This window comes from Hypanus sabinus, chromosome 18 (assembly GCF_030144855.1).
Source record: "Hypanus sabinus isolate sHypSab1 chromosome 18, sHypSab1.hap1, whole genome shotgun sequence".
NCBI lineage: Eukaryota > Metazoa > Chordata > Chondrichthyes > Myliobatiformes > Dasyatidae > Hypanus > Hypanus sabinus.
This window is the reverse complement of record NC_082723.1, coordinates 72,526,443-72,543,906: the sequence shown is the minus strand read 5'-3', so window position 1 is coordinate 72,543,906 and position 17,464 is coordinate 72,526,443. Positions and strand designations below refer to the sequence as shown.

The following is a 17,464-nucleotide window of genomic DNA, read 5'->3' as shown; positions in this document are numbered from 1 at the left end:
TCTCCTCCAGCCCGTTACCTTTCCCATCTGCATGGCTTCACCTATCACTTTCCAGTTAGCCTTCTTCCCCTCACCCACCTAATTCTGGCATCTCACCCTTCCCTCTCAGTCCCAAAGAAGGGTCTTATTCTGAAATGTTGACTGTTTCCTCCTTTCTATAGATGCTGTCTGACCTACTGAGTTCCTCCAGCGTTTTGTGTGTGTGACATTTTAAATTAGGTTTTTTTTTAATGATGAGTAATAAATTCCCCTGTGAACCTGGTTAGTTTCAGGATGAGAGCATGGGAGCCGAGGACCCAGTGAGGTTCTGGTGAGCCAACTGCCAAACCATCATGCAAGTTAATAGAGTTTTGCTGTAATGTTTGAAAGGAAAGAATTGGAAGTCAGTCATGACTTACTTACTGCCCATTACGCCACTGCTATTTATGACAGCAATAAAGGTACTCCTTCTCTTTTGGTCCATACTGTCGCACTCAGATGTAGAAGGATTCTTCATTGTTGTTTGCACAACAATTTTGTTTTACCAGAGGTAAACTCCTGAATCTGGAGGACTGGTGGACCACTCTTGGTCTGTCCTCTACCCTTTGACCTGTTTGGCATTGGTGACCCAACCAAGAGTCAAAGCATAAAGCCCTGACTCCATCCAACATAGCTCTGAGTCATTGAGGCATGGCAAACCTCCAAACCCAACGACAAGGTTGTGGTCCTCTTAGAGGGAGACAGTCATTAGAATGTGGGTATTTGGGACTAAAATTAAGGATCAGCTTTATTTGCCATATGTATTAGGAAATTGCTGTGGTGTGTTGGTGCAGCATGTAACATAAAATGGGAAGATTCATCAAAGAAATAGAATAAAGAATTATCTGAAAAAAAGGTAGAAGTACAGATATAGAATAAAATGTGCATAAATACCAACATTAATTTGACTAGATTGATTCTCTTCATGTAGAGCCGGTATGGATGACTCTCTCCTAGGCTGTGATAGTACAAGGATTTCATCCTTGAAGAATGCAAGCTCTTTTCCAGAGGAGCATTTTCTAAGTCAGTGGCCTAAATTAGATCAAACTATTCCTCTACAACCATACTGGAATTGTCCATGTACAATCTAATGGTCTAGTTATTATTGTTGTTTATTTGTAGAGAGTGAACAGGTTTTTCATTTTATGGAGGTGCAGTTTAAGGCCGATTGTGCATAATTTCTACATTTCCTATTGTCCTTTAACTTTGCCAGCCCGTGCTACACTGGAAATCCTCATTCCTGACTTTATCAAACAGACCTCTGATGAGAAGCCCAAAGACAGTGATGAACTTGAGGTAAATACAATGTGATTTAAACCTTATTTTGTGTTTTTTTTAAATCAGATTTTCTGTTTGCATTCTCTTACTCAATCAATGGTCTTAAAAGCAGAACATTGCAAATGGCAATAGGCCATGCAGTCCCGTGAGAGTGTTCCTTCGTAAATTAAAATTGTAACCGATCTATTCTTGGCTCTCCACTCTAGTCGTATTAATAGTTTGCAGAATAGCACTGTCTAATATTCTGCATTGTTTTATTGGAAGTATCCCAAGTCCTACTGGTGTTGGTTTAATTTTGTTTAGAAATGGAACTTTATTGTCATAGCTCAGGACTGTGAGATTGTGGTGCTACTTCAGTCCATGCAAAATAGATATTTACAAAGCATGCAGTATGGCATAATTTTTTTAAACTCTCATATTTACATGCAAAAACTGACTTTTATAGTCTATAAAGGCCATTGGCAAGCTGGAATTTAGCTACACAGCAACCTTTGGGAAGAAGCTGTTTTTCAGTCTTACTGTCTTGGCTAAGATGTTTCTGTATCTCCTATCAGATGGCAGAAGATTGAATAGACAGTGTCCGGGATGGGATGGGTTACGAGCAGGCATCGAAAGTTGTAGGTTGTTTCCAGGTCCAGTAGTTGAGTACAGTGCAGTAACAGAACCTTCAGTCCCAGTGAACCCACTTTGCCCAATTACATCCATGTGTAATTAACCTACTAACCCATACTGCTTTGAAATTAGAAGGAAACTGGAGCACATGAAGGAAACCCATGTGGTCATGGGGAGAATGTACAAAATCCTGACAGATAGCAGTGACAATTGAACCCTGGTCGCTGGTACTGTAAAGCGATGTGTTAACCACTCTGCTACTGTGCTGCCCCACTGTATTGCTTGTATATTTATTTTCACAATAGAGAGGAAGGATTTGTGTACATGGTGAAACAATGTAGTTCTTATTCCTATAATCTGCAGATAGACAGTTGAGCATGTGATCTAAATCATATACATCTTCAAAAAGGAGAGGCAAATGTGACTAGTAGCTACAAAGAGGTCTTTCTGCTCTGTGCCATGGGGAAGGGTATCATCAAGTTGCCCCTCGCCTGCTTCCTGCTTTTTAGCTGCTGTCCACCACATGACAAATGCAGGGAGCAGTGTCAGCCACTGGCAATTTTTCTACCTGAGTAATTGGAGCCTGCCGACCATGCCCCTCAGATTTAATTGTCTACAGAAATTCATCACTCTTTGCAACTGCTTCATGACTGCAGGCAAGCAATGATCTACAACGCAGCCAACTGCAGTGAAGACCAGTGTCAAAGATTAAGGATTAGCTTTATTTGTCATAATGTACATCAAAGCGTATGATGAAATGTGGTGTTTTCACCAACAGTAAGCATAGAACAGTACAGCCTAAGCACAAACAACTCAGAAACACCCAAACATTAATCTCCCCTTCCCAAACATTGTCCAGATCCTTCCATCTTCCTTACGTCCATGTGCCTATTCAGACATCTTAAAAGCCTCTAATGTATTTGCCTCTACCACCATACCAGGCAGTGCATTCCAGGCATCCACCACTCTCTGAGTAAAAAAACTTGCCCCTCACATCCCCCTTGAACCTACCTCCTCTCACCTTCAATGCATACCCTTTGGTATTAGTCTGATTGTGCTGGCAGCAGCCCACAACTCAGTAACCCTAACTGTACTTCTTCAGAATGTGGCAGGAAACCCACATGATCATGGGAAGAATGTAGAAGCTGCGTACAGACAGTGGTGGGAGTTAAGCCCCAATTGGAGATCACTGGTGGTGTAAAGTGATTACACCACCCATTGTTGACCCTGTAATAAGAGTTAATGCCTACTGCACAGAGCTGCTTTGGGAACTGGAGCCAACAGCACAGGAACAGTAGCAAACCACACCTCAGAACTAAAACCATCCACAATTTATTTGTTAAGCTGCATCATTGCAAATGATCATCTGACTTACTTGCACTCAAAAGGCTGAGAGCTGCCAAGTCATTGAATTGGTCCACCAGAGCATAAGAGCAGGTTGACCTTGAGTTCAACATCTGCAAGGCAAAAGACCTTGACCAAACTGAGCAATACACAAAATACTGGAGAAACTCAGCAGGTCAGAAACATCTATGGAGAGGAATAAACGGTCAACGTTTTCAGGCTGCAACCCTTCATCAGAACAGGAAAGGAAAAGTAAGAAGGTGGGTGGAGGGGAGGATGAAGTCCAAGGTGGCAGGTGATAGGTGAAACTTGGAGATGGGGAGGGGGTGAAGTCATGAGCTGGGAGGTTGATTGGTGAAAGAGATAAAGGGCTGCAGGAATCTGATGGGGGAGGACATGAGACCATGGAAGGAAGAAAGGGAATGGGGAGAAGCACCAGAGGGAGCTGATGAGCAAATAAGAAGATGAGGTGAGAAGGGAATGGTGAAGGGGGGGGAGGTGCAGCATTTACCAGAAGATAGAGAAATTTTGTTCATGCCATCAGGTAGGAGGCTATCCAAACAAAAGATGTAACTCTCTACCAAACTAAATCCACTGCTCGCTGCCCTCTGTCACTGAAAGATTTGGTAAATGTAAGCCACTTCCCATATGTTAGATTTCACCTCTCAGCAGAGGTGGACGTTGATGAAACTTGCCATCACTCTCACAGGGATTTGATTAATCAAAGTGAACATCCTTCAGCATCTTGTGAAATTTAACTACATTTTGCCCTCCTTATCCATGGGTTCCGCATGCGCGAATTCAACCAATCGCGGATCGGGAAAACCTGGAAGTTCTCTCTCCAGCACTTGTTTGAACATGTACAGACTTTTTTTTCTTATCATTATTCCCTAAACAATACAGTATTACAACTTACATAGCATTTGCATTGTATTAGGTATTATAAGTAATCTAGAGGTGATTTAAAGTATACGGGAAGACGTACATAGGTTACCACAGATCGGGAATCAAGAAAAAAAACATAAGTTCTCTAAGTTGGAACTGGTACATCCCGTATTATTTAGTGCCAGTTAGTCAAATGTTTGTTTTAGTATATAGTATATTACCTTTCTATGCATATAACACACTTAAGAAACGTATGTATTTCAATAATTAAACCACTGCGTTGCTTAGTAATAATTGTAGCTTTCATCGGGGCAGGGCTTTCACATGCTCCATTATTCGCACCTTATCCTTAAATTGTTCCAATCATTGACGGACTGTAGCGTAACGCTTTTCCAATGACCAATGGCATTTCACCTCTTTCTGATCACTTTATTATTTCCACTTTATTTTCAATTGTGATCATTTTCCGGAACAGAAGCACTGCAGGTGGCAGGCCCCAAGCTCTGCTGGGTTCTAAAGTCCACCTCACTGAGACAGGTTAAATAAGCTCCGGAGCTCCGCTGGGTCCTAAAGTCCACCGACTTGAGTGTCCATGTTTTTTTGCTATCCGCAGGGGGTCCTGGAACCAATCCCCCGCAGATAAGGAGGGCCAACTGTACTTCCAAAGGTAGACACTGCAAACTTGGCATGCACTGGTTGGATTGACAGTGTGGGTTCTTTCACCTACTCGAAGATCAGTCTAACCCTTTCATCCCACACAGCCCTCCATTTTTCTTTCATCCATGTTTCTGAAATATCTCTACTGTAGCACTCCCAGATGTGTATTCCATGCACTCACCACTTTTGCCCACATGCCCCACCGATCAAGGTCACATGAAGCCATGGGAGCAGGTGGTGGGTGGTCGTATGAGTAGCTGGTGCATATCACAAGTTCTGGTTATGTGACCACTGACACCAGACCGATAATCACTGAAGGGTATTGGTAATGGTTGGGGTCACTCATCTTGTAAAGGCACTGCCCAGATGGTGGCAGTTGAAAAATTTGCCAAGTACAATCGTGGTCATGGGAAGTCTATGATTACCCACGTCATATGACACAGCACATAACAAACGAATGAACCTTTCCTTCATTCACCCTTAAAACTATGCCCTCTTGTATTAGCCATTTCTGCCCCAGAAAAAGATGCTGGCTGTTCACTCAATCTATGCCTCTCATTATGTTGTAAACCTCTATCAAATTCCTTCTCAGTCTCCTCTGCTAGCTTACTCAACCTTTTCTTATAAGACATGCTCTGTAATCCATGCAGCATCCTGATAAATGTCTTCTGCACTCCCTCTAAATCTATCACATCCTATAATGAGTCGACCAGAACTGAACACAATACTTCCAAACATGGTCTAACCAGGATTTCATAGAGATGCAGCATTACCTCGTAAATCTTGAACTCAATCCCCTGACTAATGAATGCCTTCTTAACAGCCCTTTGTGGCAGCTTTTGGGAAGAAACAATCAGCTAAACAGAGGAAAAGACTGAGTAGTGCTCAAGAGTGAGTAATTTCAAGTTCCTGTGAGTCACCATCTCTGAGGATCTATCCTGGATCCAAAATATGGATGTAGTTACAAAGAAGGCACAACAGCAACTATATTTCAGTTAGAGTTTCTGGAGATTTGGTACGTCACCAAAGACACCTGCAAATTTCTGAAGAAGTACTGTGGGGAGCATTCTATCTGGCTGTATCACTGTTTGGTGTGGGGGGGCGGGTGGCTACTGCACAGGATCGAAAGTAGCTGTAGAAAGTTGTGAACTCAGTCAGCTCCATCATGGACACCAGCCTCCGTAGCATCCAGGACATCTTCAAAGAGCGATGCTTCAAAAAGGCAGCGTCCATTATTAAGGACCACTATCACCCAAGACATGGCATCTTATTGCTACCATTGGAGAGGAGGTATAGGAGCCTGAAAAGTGCACACACAATGATTCAGGAACAGCTTCTTCCCCTCTACCCTCTGATTTCTGAATGGACATTGAACTGACATTTGTATACTTAAATTTTATTATTATGTATTGCATTGTACTGCTGCCACGTAACAAATTTCACAACATATGCCAATGATATTAAACCTGATTCTGATGCTGAAATCTTCAAAACAGTACCCATGATCACTTATATTTATTCAAATTGCTGAAGGAGCCTTCTGCTCCATGCTTTGAAGAACTTTTAGCAAGTCCTACATATCTAGGCCTCAAACTGCGGTGGCGTCTCTTTACAGCCACCCAGGAGAGAGGCCTTGGAGTTTTTGCGTTTCACTGAACACATTGTGGCGTAACGTCCAAGCTGGAGTTGTTGCTGCTCTCCAGTGTTCGCTTGGCAGAAGATAAGCGGATATAGACTGTAGGCTCCTGCAAGTTCCATGGGGCTTGGTTCTATATGGTGACATATACAGTTGCAAGAAAAAGTTTGTGAACCCTTTGCAATTACCTGTTTTTTTGCATTAATTACTCATAAAATGTGATCTGATTTTCATCGGCATCACAATAATAGACAAACACAATCTGCCTGAACTAATAACACATGAACAATTGTACATCTTCTTGTCAGTACACTGTTTGACCAATCTCAGCCTAGGTTCAGAAATGTATGTGAACCTCTGGGGTAATGTCTTCTACAAAAGCTATTTGGAGTCTGGTGTTATAATCAATGAGATGAGATTGGAGGTGTGGGTTGTAGAGGTGCCCTGCCCTATTTAAAAAAAAGACACAAAGTCAGGTTACTGTTGAGCCTGCTCTTCTCAAGGGTAGCGGTCTGTCACCTGAAGCTTAATAGAAATTGAATGACGTAACAAGGCAATGATCCGAAGCACAGGAGTAAATCAACAATAGACTGGTTTAAAAAGAAGAAAATGTTATTTTGGAATGGTACAGTTCAAGTTCAGACCTTAACCCAATGTCTGTGGCATGACCCAAAGAGGGCTCTACATGCAAGGTACCCCAGAAATATTGATGAGCTGAAACAGTTTTGTATGTATCAGTGGTCTGAAATCCCTCCTCACTGTTGTGTAAGTCTAATCAGCAACTGCAGGAAACATTTGATTGAGGTTATTGCTGCTAAAAGAGGTTCTACCGGTTATTAAACACAGGGGCAGATACATCTTCCAGCCTAGACTGTGAATAATTAAACAATGTGTTCACTAAAAACATGAAAAGTACGATTGCTTGTGTGTTATTAGTTTTGGCAGATTCTGTTTTTCTATTGTGAATTAAATGAAGATGAGACTATATGAGAAATTAGTGCAGTAAGCCAGGTAATTGTAAAGGATTCACAAACTTTTCTTTGCAACTGTGTATTTTTGTATGAAAGTATTTCATTGACATTTTATATGTATTTTTATCTTATACATGCTGTGTATGACTGTTGGGACTGTGCTTTGCACCTTGGACTTGGAATAATGCTCTTTTGTTTGGCTGTATTCGTGTATGGGTGAATAACATTTCAACTTGAACTTGATGCATATCAGAAGGAGTGCTGCAGCTTACAAACTATCCACCTCTCCCATCAGGTTCTGCACTTCTTTCACTTGGCCCTGTCAGCCACCTCAGGTCCCACAAAGATGAGAAAATCTGCAAATGCAGGAAATCCAAGCATCACACAGAATGCTGGATGAACTCCGCAGGCTTGGCAGCATCTATTGAAAAGAGTAGTTGATGTTTTGGGCTGGAACCCTTCATCAGTGCACAGATTCTCCAGCATTTTGTGTGTGTTGCATAGGTCCCACAAAGCTGGAGTGAAAACAAGTCCTCAATCCCAATGAGCTGAACACTTGGTCACTGAAAATAATAAGCACAGATTTATCAAAATATGCCTGACAGAGCTTACAAAGAAGCTGGTAACATCTGCTGACCTTTATGCATCTATTTATTAACACAAAACTTTCCTGAAGGATTCCAACTCCAGTAATGAGCACCATAGTGAATTGCTGAGATCAGCTGCACAGCTGGTAAAAATCTCTTTGTAATTCCACCAGAGATTACTGTATTCAGAACGAACGATGGTGTTAATACTTCTTGGGCCTGTGATGTTTATCATGTAATTTCCATATGTCTACAATTGTGTAATTTTGAAATAAGATGTATTAAGTATTTGCAAAAAGTTAGTCTTCACAAGCCAAGTCATAGATCACTACATCACAGAAAGGGGCCCATCAGCTCATCTACTCCATGCTGAATCATTCATCTGCCTAGTCCCATCGACCTGCAACTGGACCATAGCCATCCATATCCCTCCCATCCAGAATCAATCAGGCATAGAATCACCAGCATATGTCATGAGATTTGTTAACTTTACAGTAACAGTGCAATGCAATACATTATAGAGAAAAAAGTGAATTACAGTAAGTATATAAAATAGTTAAATATGTACTGCAAAAAAAGGGGAAAAAGTGAGGTAGTGTTCATGGGTTCAATGTCCATTCAGAAATCAGATGGCAGAGGGGAAGCAGCTGTTCCTGAGATATTGACTGCGTGCCTTCAGGCTTCTGTACCTCCTCCCCGATGGTAGCAACAAGAAGAGGACATGTCTTGGGTGATGGCGATTCTTAATGATGGATGCCACTTCTCTGAGGTATCACTCCTTGAAGATGTCCTGGATACTGTGGAGGCTAGTGACCATGATGGAGCTGACAAATTTTACAACCCTCCAGCTTACTACGATCCTGTGCTGTAGCCCCCTCCCCACTACCAAACAGTGTTGCAGCCAATTAGAATGCTTTCCACTGTACATGTGTAGAAATTTGGGAGTGTCTTTAGTGACCAACCAAATCTCTTCAGGCTTTCAATGAAATATAGTTGCTGTCGTGCCTTCTTTATAGAGTAGCTGCTTTGATATATTGGGTTCAGGTTGGGTCCTCAGAGATATTGACACCCAGGAACTTGAAATTGCTCACTCTTTTCACTTCTGATCCCTCTATAAGGAATGGTGTGTGCTTCATCGTCTTACCCTTTCGAAGTCCACAATCAGTTTTTATCCATGTGCTTCTCTAGATATTTCGTAAATGTTGCAGTCGAACCCGCATCCACTGCCTGCGCTGGCAGCTCCTTCCACACTCTCACCACCTTCTAAGTGAAGAAGTTCTCCCTCCCATATTTTGTGTTTCACCCATTAATAAGTTTTTTAAACGTTTCTGTTCATTGTTCTTGTTTTTGATGGTTAGTATTTACTGTTTAAAACGAGGCACAAAAATCATTGTGGACTTCAGGATGGTGCAGATGAATCATCCCCCTCTGCAAATACAGAGAGTGAAGTGCACCACGTTCCTGAGACTTCACACTAAGTATGACCTCACCTGGTCCCTTAATATCACCTCCCTGAACAAGAAGGCACAGAGTGCCTCCACTTTCTAAGGAGATTGAGACAAGTGAGGCTGCCCCCTGCCCACCTTAACTGAATTTTATAGGAGCATCATTGAGAGCGTACTGACAAGTTGTATCTCCTGATAAGGGAGCAGTCAAGCATTGGACCGGAAGTCCCGACAAAGGACTGTGAGAACAGCCAGAAAGATCATAGGGATCACCCTGCCAACCATCTAGTATCCTCTTTGATTTTCTACCATCAGACAGGACACTTCGATGCATAAAGACAAGAATGGTCAGGGTGGGAAACGGTTTCTTCCCTCAGGCCATTGGCTTCTGAACTTCCTGCCACATCACATTTGAAATATCACTGGATAATTCGTACTGTACCCTACAGTATTTAATTTTTGCACTTTATCTATGTGTAATTCATCTGTAGATTTTATTCTGACTTTCCTAAGTTATTGAGTATTATATGCGTGCCATGTGTACTACCATGCTGTATGCCCTGGTTTAGAGAAACGTAGCCTCGTTTGATGGTATACATGTATATTGTTAACTAACAGTGAACTTGTACTTGGCCATTGGTGAGGATTTTACACAATGACTCCCAAGGAATCCTGGATATTGAGAAATAAAGAGCAAAAAGGTACTTAACATTTAAATCAAAACGGCAAAGGGGGAACTCTTAAAAGTAGTATAGGCAAGTTAGATTGAGGAAAATGGATCTAATTATTGAAACAGGATTAATCTGCACTGGAAAAGACATATTAATCAAGGATCATCAGGATGGCATTAATAAAGGGAGATCCTGTTATAAAGTAGATTGTCACTCTGTGTGTGTTAATGAGGCTAATTAAACACAATCTGCATGAATTTCAGTGAAGCTTTTGACAAGGTCCTTTGTGGGGGAAAATGTCCAGAAAACAAGACACCATGGCTGTGAAATAGACAGTGATAGGGAGGGACTTGACGGTCAAGGGTTGTTTTTGCAATTAGAAGTCAGAGACCATCTAGGTACCTACAGAGCTGGTACTTTTGGTATTTAATGACGTTGGTATGCATGTCCAAGGAAGGCAGAATAAATACAGATAAAGGTCAGTTAGGTTTTTGGGATACTTCATTTGTCAGCACATGGAATACAAGATGATATATGATAATTTATAACATTAGTTTGACCACAGTAATGGTCAGTGCATTTCAGAAGAATGGATTGCACTGGAAAAGGTCCAGAGGTATATTATGAGGATGTTAACTGGGATGAAATGTCTTAACCTTAAGGAGAGACTCAGTTGGGTTTTTCCCCCTATGAGCAGACAACTTTGAGGAGAGAGCTGACAGGAATGCCAAGTCAGGATTAGTAAAGATGGGGTAGATCCCCAAGCCATTGCCAAGCTCAGATTTGTGGTCAGTGATTGGATATTTAGAGTGGATTTGAGAAAGAATTTTTCATCCAGAGGTTGGTTGAAACATGGAACACACTGGCTTAATGGATGATGGAAGCAGTTTCTCCCATACTACCTAGAAACAGTTAGATGGGCACTTGAAGCACCACATAATGGAAGGCTAGAAAATAGTTTTGCTGTACATGAGCATGATGAGTTGAAGGATCTCTTCATGCTGCATGGTTCTATGCAAATTAACATTTGTTAAAAGTCAATTTGACTGAGGCTATGATTGATAACTAGCTCCTGAAAATTTGACATTGTTGAAAAGCTTCCTTCAGTTTTTTGAAGAAGGATGCTTGAATGTGAAGTCCTCTTTATAAATTCCTTCATCATTCAGCTTCCCATAACCTCTCAAATCTCTTCCTTATCAAAATATCAGCCTGTGCCCTCTGGTGTTTTTACTAAAGCCAAGTAATCTCGGCTTCCTCTACAGATTTTTTTTCTGTAAATGCATCCGTGTTGCAATTTTTTTCTTTTTTCTAGCTCCTTTCTGTTAATACTCAGCATTTACTAAATGTCACCAATCGTCTGTTAAGCTTCTAAACTAAATGGAGGCAGTTCTGTGCCCTTTTTATTCCCAGGGTCCTTTATCCTTCATAGCTTCTGTGAATAACAATGAAATGAACTATTTGTGTGTGTGCGGGATTCATCTTGTGATCTGGACATCTGACCTAAAGTATGTGGGTTTGAGAAGTGTGTATGTGGCTCCAGAGAACAGCGTGTTCCATCCCTTAATATCACTGTGTATTTGCTATTGAGAATTTTGACTTTTGGTTTAAATACTGCCATACACTCAGTGGCACCTTTACTAGGTACAGCACTGGAACCCAGTCCATCCGTTTCAAGGTTTGATGTGTGTGCATTCAGAGATGCTCTTCTGCACACCACAGTTGTAATGCATGGTTATTTGAGTTACTGTCACTTTCCAGTCAGCTTGAACCAGAATGACAGTTCTCCCCTGACCTCTCTCATTAACAAGGCATTTTTCCCCACAGAATTGCTCACTGGATGTTTTTTGTTGTAAACTCTATAGAAGGGGTTCCCATCCTGGGGTTCATTGGCCCCTTTGCTTAATGGTATTGGTCCAGGGCATAAGAACAGTTGGGAGCCCCTGATCTAGAGAGTGTGTGAAAATCCCAGGATCAGCATTTTCTGAGATACTCAAACCACCCCATCTGGCACCAGCAAACATCCCATGGTCAAAGTCACTTAGATCACATTTCTTCTCCATTCTGATCTTTGGCCTAATTAACAACCGATCCTCATGACTATGTCTGCATATTTTTATGCACTGAGTTACTGTCACATGATTGGCTAACTAGATATTTGCATTAAAGAATAGGTGTACAAGTGTGCATAATAAAGTGGCCACTGTAAGCATAAGATTTCTACTGCTTCACTAATGAGCTCTAATACTTTATTTATTTTTAAAATGATTTATATATGGTTGTTATTTTGCCAGTAGGGAAGGATGTATTTAGATGTTATGATTTTGAAATTCTGAAGCCTTTGCTCAACACAAGCAAATCATGTCTTTTGATGAAATGTTGTTGAAAGGTCTCGGCCCAAAATGTTCCCCTCCATGGGTGCTGCCTGAGTTGTTGTGCTGCCCCAGCATTTTGTGTGTTTTGCTCAATATTTCCAGTATCTGCAGAATCTCTTGTGTTTATGATAATCAGTGTTACATTGCCAGTTAAGAACAGTATAACAGCACAGTGGTGTAGTGCTTAGTGTCACGATATTACAGCTCGGGAAGAGTAACGGGGGAGTTCATTTCCAGTATCCTCGATAAACAATTTTGTACATTTCTTCCCATGTGCATGTGTGTTTCCTTCAGGTGTCCCAAAAGTCCAAAGACATATTGGTTAGTAGGTTCATAAGAACAATAAAATAAGGGCAGGAGTAGGCCATCCGGCCCATCGAGCCTGCCCCACCATTCAATAAGGTCATGGCTGATCTGTCTGTAAACTCAGCTCCATCTACCTGCCTTTTCCTCATAACACTAAATTTCCCTACTGTGTAAAAATCTATCTAACCGTATCTTAAATATATTTAGTGAAGAAGCCTCAACTGCTTCCCTGGGCAGAGAATTCTACAGATTCAGCACTCTGCGGAAAAAACAGTTCCTCCTCAACTCCGTCTTAAATCTTCTCCCCTGAATCTTGAGGTAATGTTCCCTAGTACTATTCTCACCTACCAATGGAAACAACTTGAATCGTTGTAAATTGTCCTCTGATTAGGCTAGTTTTAAATACGTAGGTTGCTGGGTGGTACGACTCGGGGCTGGAAGGGCCTGATTTGCACGGTATCTTTAAATAAATATTTGTCCCCCTCCTTGAAATGTTGGCTGCTAAGTATTAGTATTGAGTATTGGCATTCATGTGCTTGGGACGTACCGAAAAAGTCATTCATATGGACAGCAATCCATTTGAACTTCCTGACAGAAACTGGCAGGTTTTTTTTCTTCCTTTTTGTCCTTGGACATTTGGAAGTTTGATATTGAAGTCATCGTGGCTGCTTAGATAACCTTTCAGGGAAGAAAGCAGAACAAAACCAAAGCTAACTGGCTCAGTGGGATGCAAAACGTTGTTAACAAGTTCATCTTTGGCTCATGATGTCTGTTAAGACAATGAGCTGGAGCACAGCTGAGGGGGTACACACAGTATAATTTACCCTCACTTTTTGTCATTTGTTTTCACACTGTTCACTTTGTTTTCTGGTCTCCACCAACACTGAACTTCATTTGCCTTTTAGTCAATTTTATTTGTACTCTTGATATAGCTAGATATTGCCATCTAGTGTCAATGCTTAATATTGCACCTGAATTGAACCATGCTTAATTGATACACCACTGGACAACAAACTTTTTCGAAAGTTTTTCTTCCTCAGAATCTGTACTTGTTTAGGATAGACTGTTTTGATGCTGAACGCAAATATTATTTCAGAATTCTTGTGTCATGTAGGAATTTAGAGAAACAAGAAATTAACTTTTATTGAATATGTGTTTAATTACATATCGGTGCGGCGTTTTGCAATAGTTCAATTAAGCTAAAAATATTTTGTTGAAGATTCTCATCTGTTCTTAGTGCCTGAGGTTTATTGCTTCAGTGCCCAACAATAATCGGCCAGCATTGATGGAGTGTTGCACTGATACCGTTTCTCCATGACCGCAGTGTCCTGGTGAAACATTTCGTTGTGCTCGTCACTTACAGCACCTAGTCTAAATGGGAATGCTGAAATGTTTGAAGCATGTTGTCAACCAGCTGCATGTGGTTTGGTGCTCTGTAGTTCCCAAGAAACATTCTTGAATGCCTTCTATGTGATTTTCTCCGGTCCCATTAGAAGTTCTTTGAATTGCCGTTCACTTATGACCCGTTTGATTTGAGGACTAACAAATATCCCTTCTTTCATCTTGGCATCAGTTACTCTGGGAAACACCTGTCTTAAATATCGAAATCCCGCACGAAAATTTATAGCCATTTAAAAACTTCTTGCCATGCAGCATCTGCCCTGCCCAGGCATGCCTGGACAAGATAGAAAACTTTTCAGCTTACATTGTGAGCAACATTTTAACTGACTTGAATTATGAATTGAAATAACAAATAGAGGTGATTTCAAAGAAAATGGTGTACAATGGGGAAATTTTATGGTGATTTTCATGATCAACTGCCCAAAATCCATAAGATACACCCCAAAGTATTCAGGAAGCAAAATCTTTGTTCTCCAGCGTATTCGAAGCAAAGCTCAAAATGAACACAAAGTAGTGAGGATGGTTTTGTGTATTATTAATGTGAATTTCATTTCATTGTAGTACTTCAACCATATTAGTATTGAGGACTCGAGGGTGTATGAACTGACGAATAAAGCTGGACTGTTGTCACCATATCAAATTCTCCATGAGTGCCTTAAGAGGTAAGCTGCAAAATTGTATTTATATTTATTAATTTGATCGACCACTGAATGTTTGCTTTCCATGCAGAGTGTGACATCAGAATCAGAGTCTGTTTTATATGGCATATGTCGTGAAATTGTTATATAATTGAATAAAATAAGTATTGCAAAGCAGAAATAAAACAAAGCAGTGAGGTAGAAGTGTTCAGGGTTCAATATCCATTCAGAAATTGGATAGTAGACAGAAAGAGGCTGTTCCTGAATTGTTGAGTGTGTGTCCTCGGGCTTCTGTGCCTCCTTCCTGATGTTGGCAATGAGAACAAGGCTTCTGGGTTATGGGGGTCCTTAATGATGGATGCTACCTTTTTGAGACATCACTCCTTGAAGTGGTACTGGAAACTGTGGAGGCTAGTATCCAACATGGAGCTGATTAATTTTTACTATTCTCTGCAGCTTACTTTGACCCTGTGAATAATAGTATTATAATAGAATTTTTTCCAGGTAATATTGTGCTAAGCTGCTGTGCTAATTATTACAACCAATTACATTGAAATCAAATATGTTTTAGCAATGTTTTCAGACTATAGCTGAAGTAGTATTACATGTAACAAAGTATAGCACATTGGCATATTCATTATTTGTTCCTTATTTCCTTTTAGTATGTTGTGCAGTGTCACTTGTTACATGTGGCCATTAATCCATGAGTCAGAGATTGTGGTTTTAAGACTTGTCGCAAGGCTAACAACCCTGACTAGTCAAACAAACTTGTTATGGAAACAGCAATGAAAAATCCTTCTATATCTGAGTGTAACAGTATTCCTGAGTCTCCATCTGGGTCTTGCATGACTGAAAACCGAGAGGAAGCTACTGACACAAAAGCCTCCAAACCACGACAAGGTTCTGGTCGTCTTGGAGGTAAATGGTGTAAGTTAGTATAGAAATACTGATGGAGGTGTATAAGATGATGAGAGGCATTGATCTTGTGGATAGTCAGAGGCTTTTTCCCAGGGCTGAAATGGTTAACACGATACAACACTCTTTTAAGGTGCTTGGAAGTAGGTACAGAGGAGATGTCAGGGGTAAGTTTTTTACGCAGACTGTTAAGTGTGTGGAATGGGCTGCCAGCAATGGTGGTGGAGGCGGATAAAATGGCATCTTTTAAGAGACTCCGGATAGGTACATGGAGCTCAGAAAAATAAGAGGCCTATGGGTAACCCTAGGTAATTTCTAAGATAAGGACATGTTTGGCACAGCTTTGTGGGCCAAAGGGCCTGTATTGTGCTGTAGGTTTTCTGTTTCTAAATACATCAAAAGAGAGAATAGTTACTAGAACTGCCTTCTTTACAAGTTTTCAGTGTTTGACCCAAACCAAGAAGCTGTGCTAATTTTGGTTTCTTTCTATATTTTTGACGTGAGATCAAACTTTGCTCATTGCAATGGGTGATGCTTTGCTGCCCTCTTCTGGATATTATGGGACTGGTCTAACATCCTGGCATCTTGTTTGCTTTTTAAATTTCCCTTATTTGCTCTTTAAATTAATAAATGTAAATAATACAAGTGGAAACAAATAATCCTTAATCCTAAAACAATAAGAGAGAGGTTGTGTTTAACAGAGAAGTACAACTAATTCAAAGCCGTGTTGAGGGTACAAAGCCATGTTAAGAGGCTGCGAGTTTCAGTGAATGAGTTTTTGATCTGATTCAGGTTAAACTTTCCAAATGCAGTTAGCAGACATGGCTGTGCAGATTTAAGAACTTCTTTGACATTTGGAAAAATCTGCAGTGATTTCAAAGAACTTCTGACGTGCCACTTGCAATGAATGGTAGTTCAGCCAAAGCTTTTCTGACTGGATTCAGCCAATGCTGAAATCCAGATAGCGCTGTAACTACTGTGTGCTTTCTCCATGTCCAGTTTTATTTCAGATTATAGGAAAGTGACAAATTAAATATATTTCTGAATATATATGAGGAGGTAGTATAGCTACCTTCATGTCAGGCTGGGAAATTACTTCTTCCTCTAGGTTCTTAACACACTGCTTCCTCCCAGCGCACAAGTACATTTGTTTATTATATGATGTAAGTGATCATGGTCTCAAGACCATGATTATTGTTGGCAAAGTTTTTTGGCAGAAGTGGTGTGCCATTGCCCTGGGCAGTGCCTTTACAAGACGGGTGACCCCACCCGTTATCAGTACTCTTCAGAGGTTGTCTACTTGGTGCCAGTGGTCACATGACCAGGACTGGTGATGTGCACCAGCTACTCAAGCAACCATCCACCACCTGCTTCCATGGCTTCACGTGACCCGGAGGGGGGAGGGCTAAGCAGTGCAACACCTTGCCCAAGGGTGACCTGCAGGTTAGCAGACAGAAGGCGTGCCTTATACCACCCCACCACTCTGAGAGCCCTGCTGCACCCCACTCTACTGCTCCCCAACACACAAACTCTCATCCTGGGCTGGTATCTTTTTATAGCTGCTGTCTTGCATTTTTATATTGCTTGTTTTACTGTAATATTGGCAGTAACAATATACTGTTTGCATAAGCAGAGCACTCAAAAGGCTTACCATTTGAGATGCTTTTGATGGCTCATGACCTGTATACACCAGAATTCAGAAGAATGATGGAGTGGGGGGAATCTCAT

At 41.0% G+C, this 17,464-nt stretch overlaps 1 protein-coding gene across 1 annotated transcript in view; it reads left to right on the top strand.

Moving 5' to 3' along the window:
• dgcr8 (DGCR8 microprocessor complex subunit) overlaps positions 1–17,464 on the top strand; it is a 60,920-nt gene that overhangs the window by 25,040 nt on the left and 18,416 nt on the right. The window contains exons 9-10 of the mRNA XM_059994650.1: positions 1,232–1,314; positions 14,745–14,845. Coding sequence (XP_059850633.1) covers positions 1,232–1,314; positions 14,745–14,845 — 184 coding nt within the window. The remainder of the gene's footprint in view (positions 1–1,231; positions 1,315–14,744; positions 14,846–17,464) is intronic.